Here is a 4276-nt window from a genome sequence, read left to right as displayed (position 1 = left end):
CTTACATATGCACATCAAGAAATCTTCTTGGGAGCATGTATGAGTAAAGCTAGTTAAGAAACCAAAACGCAGGTCTCAGATATTCCTCTCATTTCAATATCCTCATCTTGAAGACTATTCAAGCAGGGGTCCAGAATCCAGCAAGCCTCTATTCATAAAAGACTCGTTACTCAAGGTAAAATCTTGAAGGTTCCTCGAGGTGTGGATCGACTCCTACGGGTTTCAGGCAAAGATGATTTGCTTACTTCCTTTACGTTCTCATTGGAAAATTTATTGACGTGGCTTTCAGCCAGGAAAGGTTCCACTGTCTTCGTTGGTTCTCTGCTTGAAAAATAAAGTAAATCATAATTAAAAGGATTGCCAAAATACAGAAGGTTGCATGAACAGAGTCTCAGAAAGATCAATATGGATTGCATCAGAGTGTAGTTTTTAATGTAAATATTGCTGGTGTACCTTGGTTCAACATTTTGAGACTTCCTTGGGATGTTCCAGTGAAGTTTTTTCACTCGAGTAGTACCATATACGGGCAACTTATCAGGACCATGCTCATTTTCGGGATCTGAAAATTCAATCTTTCGAGTCTTCTCCAACATTTTCCCATTATCCACATCCGAAAGCAATGTCTCTGTAATGTCTGACTTGTGAATTTTTGAAGACAACAGATGTTTAGTCTTGACCTTATTTTCGGGTTTGCCCTTTCTGATGCCACCTTGCTGTACATTAAGCTCTTGCTTAAATCGATCTTCTTCATTTTCTGGGTAAGCTTTCCGAGATGTGACCCTCTGAAGGCTGCACAATACATCAGCAATGTCATCTGCCTTTGGAGGCTCCCGAGAACCCTGATATAGACGTGCCTTTGCTGTTGATGAGATAATAGCATGCTTATTGGAGACAGATTTATCCACCGAAACTTTGACTGAAAATGGTAGTTTCATGACGGGTGGGTTTTCAAGTGTATCAGACTTGATTCTACTTTTGATGAAGGAACCTCTATCAGTTGATAATGATCTCCTCGGTGGAGGGGACGGGGATCTTGGCTTAACAGTAGACACTGATCTCTCTTCAGCTAGGAAAGGCATTTTTGGCACAAAATCCTTGTCTGTGAACCTAGATGGAAGCCGGGATTTTCTCTGCTTATCCGATGAGCTGCTTCTTAGCTGAAATTTAGTAAGAATGAGATGAAACTAGAAACTTTAGTTTCTCAAATGAGTCTGAAGTGAGGTAACTGAGAGAAAGTCTTGAATTGTTCTGAACTTCAAAACAATCACAATTTATGTTGAATTCAATGGAATATTACGATCTTTAAAATTCCTATTAAATTTTGAGTTTTTCTATCGAGTCTTAATGCGATTCCCCTTTAGTTACCTCTGAGTTTTGAGAGGCATCAGCATGTTGTTGACTTGTCTCAGGCTTCAAAGTGGCATGGTTGTTATATTTTTGTACACGAAGAGGTGATACATTGCCTCGGGTATTTGCTCGACTTTTTAATTGCTCCAGTTCTGCCTCCTTTCTCTCCAATGCTGACTTAATATTTGAAATCTTAATGAACCATGATAAATTGAAGACTGTAAGTGATTAAATGAAAAAGACAATGACAAATTAAACAAGCAAGTGAAGAAAAATAGACCTCTTCTTTGAATTCCCTGATTTCACCAGTTTCTTTGTTAGATTGTGCTGCCCCCAAATCAATTGAGGCAACTCTCTCCGCAAATTTTAATGTGCTAATTGTCTCCCCGACAGCATTAACCTCAGGGTTTATATGCACAAACATCAAAGTCTTTGCGTGCCCCCCTGCAAAAAAGATGACAAAGAACAAGGTTATAATGTTTAGCAGCACAGTGAATAAATTGAGCCCATGTTTGTTGGCCATTTTTTTCTCCATTTTAGAAGAAATCAAGCTGTTTATGGGTCCCACCAAGCCCTTTTTGTTGACTGGCCTCTCACAATTTGTAAAAATTGCAGGAAACCAACGGTCTAAAACTGCATTCCCATTTGCTAAAAATGGGAAACAAACATAGGCTAAGAGTTTACCTAGTAATAATAAACTTACAAAAGGGTTTCTATTTTTTCTAATTCTAGAGAACTCTATAGCTAGTCGACTAATCTGAATGTTTTGGATCAAAATAGCTTATAATATGCTTAGCCATGTTAACTGTCCTTTATAGATTGAAAATTTTCCCATACAGTCTACAGAGTGCGTGTTTGGTACATAGTACTCAGTATAATAAACCAGATTTTAGCTTATTTTCCTTCCTCCATAATGTAGTACTATCTAATCCTTGCCCTAGGATTTTTTATTCTACCGATTAATTTTTCCAAAGTAGAGGCATAAGCTATTACCTAAAGAATCTTGCAACACCTGAGTCAGCTTGCTATTTCTATAAGGGACGTGAGAACTCTTTTGTGCAAGAGCGGAAATGACATCTCCAAGTGCAGACAGAGATCTGTTAATATGTTGAGCTTCTTTTAACCTCTCTCCAACAGCTTCAGATTTATCCACTCTTTCGCTCCCAGCTAGATCTACTAGGTGAAGGCAACCCTTCAATTTGGATCCAGAGACCAGATCTTTTCCTTGGACATGAACTGTTAAAATGCTGCAGCAAAGAAATAAAATCAAGGATTATTTTAAAAAATAATAATTATCTAATAAAAGTTTCCGAAATGATGAAACTTCCAGATCAAAGAAAAAAAAATCACCTGTGAGATCTGCTACTGCGCTCATTCAAAGCAGTGGCACCAACAGCACGATTTCTTTGTCCAAGTTTCATCAATTCAAGAACATCTTGAGTACATTTAACGGGGACCAAACTTGCATCAGGGACATTGAGACCATTCAGCTGAGAATTGTTACGAATATCTAATGTATAGATAATTAAGGTTAGTCCAAACTCTAACCAATAAACAGATGCATAATGTGGCTAATCAAGTTATGCAATGAAAAAGATAAAATAAGGAACGAAATTTGATTAGGATATCTTTTATTAGTCCCATCAATGACCAGCAGATCTCTCACTTGTTCATTGTATATTTCAATCATTTGAACTCCAACCTCATATTCTATGGCATCCATTCTTTCCTTCGAAATGCTAAACAAGTCTTGCAATGCACGATAGTTCACTCCCCATGACTCCTTTGTTGTCAAGTCCGGACCACTCTGTAAACATGGAAAATATGTGTGATATTCCTTTTATCTGGAAAAATCTTTCCTGAGAATACAAATCATTTCGTCGTGTAACAAATCATTCCTTGTAATTCTTGTATGATTTTATATTCAAATCATTATGAAATTAATTGCCTTGTTCCACAGCCACCATATAGACCCAACTTACAAAAACTAATTTAGACAGTTCAATATGTTGTAGTAAAAGAGTGTAATGTTGAGTACAACGATGTTAATTATGAGACTTACAAGGATGCAGAGATCAACTTGAACATTATTTTTTCGAAAGCAACATAAATTTTGCATCCCAAAAGCACAGTGTTTGAGCATAAATATGCCTAATGTCACAAAACCTATTCAAAGCAACCAATTTAAAAATTGTTATTGCTTTCACATTACCATTGTATATGTCTTTCCCGAGCCAGTCTGGCCATATGCAAATATACAAACATTATAACCATCAAGGACCGATCTGATCAATGGTTGAGTATCTGCATATATTTGTTCTGCAAAGTTTAAAAAAGAACATTATGAGAAGTGTTCAGAAACTTGACACCCTGCAGTCTATAATGTAGGAAGTATAGATTAGGGAAATGGAGCTCTTCTAATATTTGCTGATAGTGATAGAACTGTAATATTTCATAGAAATGATCATTTGGCAACAATGAAAAAGAAAAATTTATTAACTTCAACTTCGTGAACAGAGTTACCGCTTGCTTAAAATTTACTTGTTGCATTTTAATGGTGGCTTGAGTAAATTGAAGCAATATCGTATCAAAAGAAAATAAGTTGCGAAAAGGACATACGTTGTGTGACATTTGTCCCGAAAACCTTATTGAAAGTAAAAACCTTCCTTGACTCTTTACCCTGCTTCTGGGGATTAACAATCATGATATTTCCGTTTTCTCCAATATAATCAACTGTGGACCGCTCATTAGATTGCCTCGAAAGAAAGGGCCTTACTCTACAGTAAACTCTGATGGTCCCTGTAGACAGAACATTCAATTGAATTAACCCCATTTCCATACACAGATTTAATATATATGAAATCTGAAAGAACTCACCTTTTAGGTCTTGGACTTGATTATGAAGTAGCCGGTTTTCTTCCAACACTTT

The 4276-nt window shown here is 36.7% G+C and overlaps 1 protein-coding gene across 1 annotated transcript in view; it reads right to left on the bottom strand.

Moving 5' to 3' along the window:
• Positions 1-4276, bottom strand: part of LOC111378621 (kinesin-like protein KIN-14F) — a 9985-nt gene continuing 5709 nt past the window's right edge. The window contains exons 8-16 of the mRNA XM_023001852.1: positions 3967-4146; positions 3560-3666; positions 2976-3154; positions 2698-2862; positions 2341-2594; positions 1628-1791; positions 1366-1539; positions 454-1157; positions 1-321 (exon numbers count right to left, since the gene is read on the bottom strand). Of these exons, the coding sequence (XP_022857620.1) occupies positions 171-321; positions 454-1157; positions 1366-1539; positions 1628-1791; positions 2341-2594; positions 2698-2862; positions 2976-3154; positions 3560-3666; positions 3967-4146 (2078 nt within the window). The 3' untranslated portion in view covers positions 1-170. The remainder of the gene's footprint in view (positions 322-453; positions 1158-1365; positions 1540-1627; positions 1792-2340; positions 2595-2697; positions 2863-2975; positions 3155-3559; positions 3667-3966; positions 4147-4276) is intronic.

Source organism: Olea europaea, unplaced genomic scaffold, assembly GCF_002742605.1.
Source record: "Olea europaea var. sylvestris unplaced genomic scaffold, O_europaea_v1 scaffold1839, whole genome shotgun sequence".
NCBI lineage: Eukaryota > Viridiplantae > Streptophyta > Magnoliopsida > Lamiales > Oleaceae > Olea > Olea europaea.
Note: the sequence above shows the minus strand (reverse complement) of the source record. Positions and strands in the feature narration are given on the sequence as shown.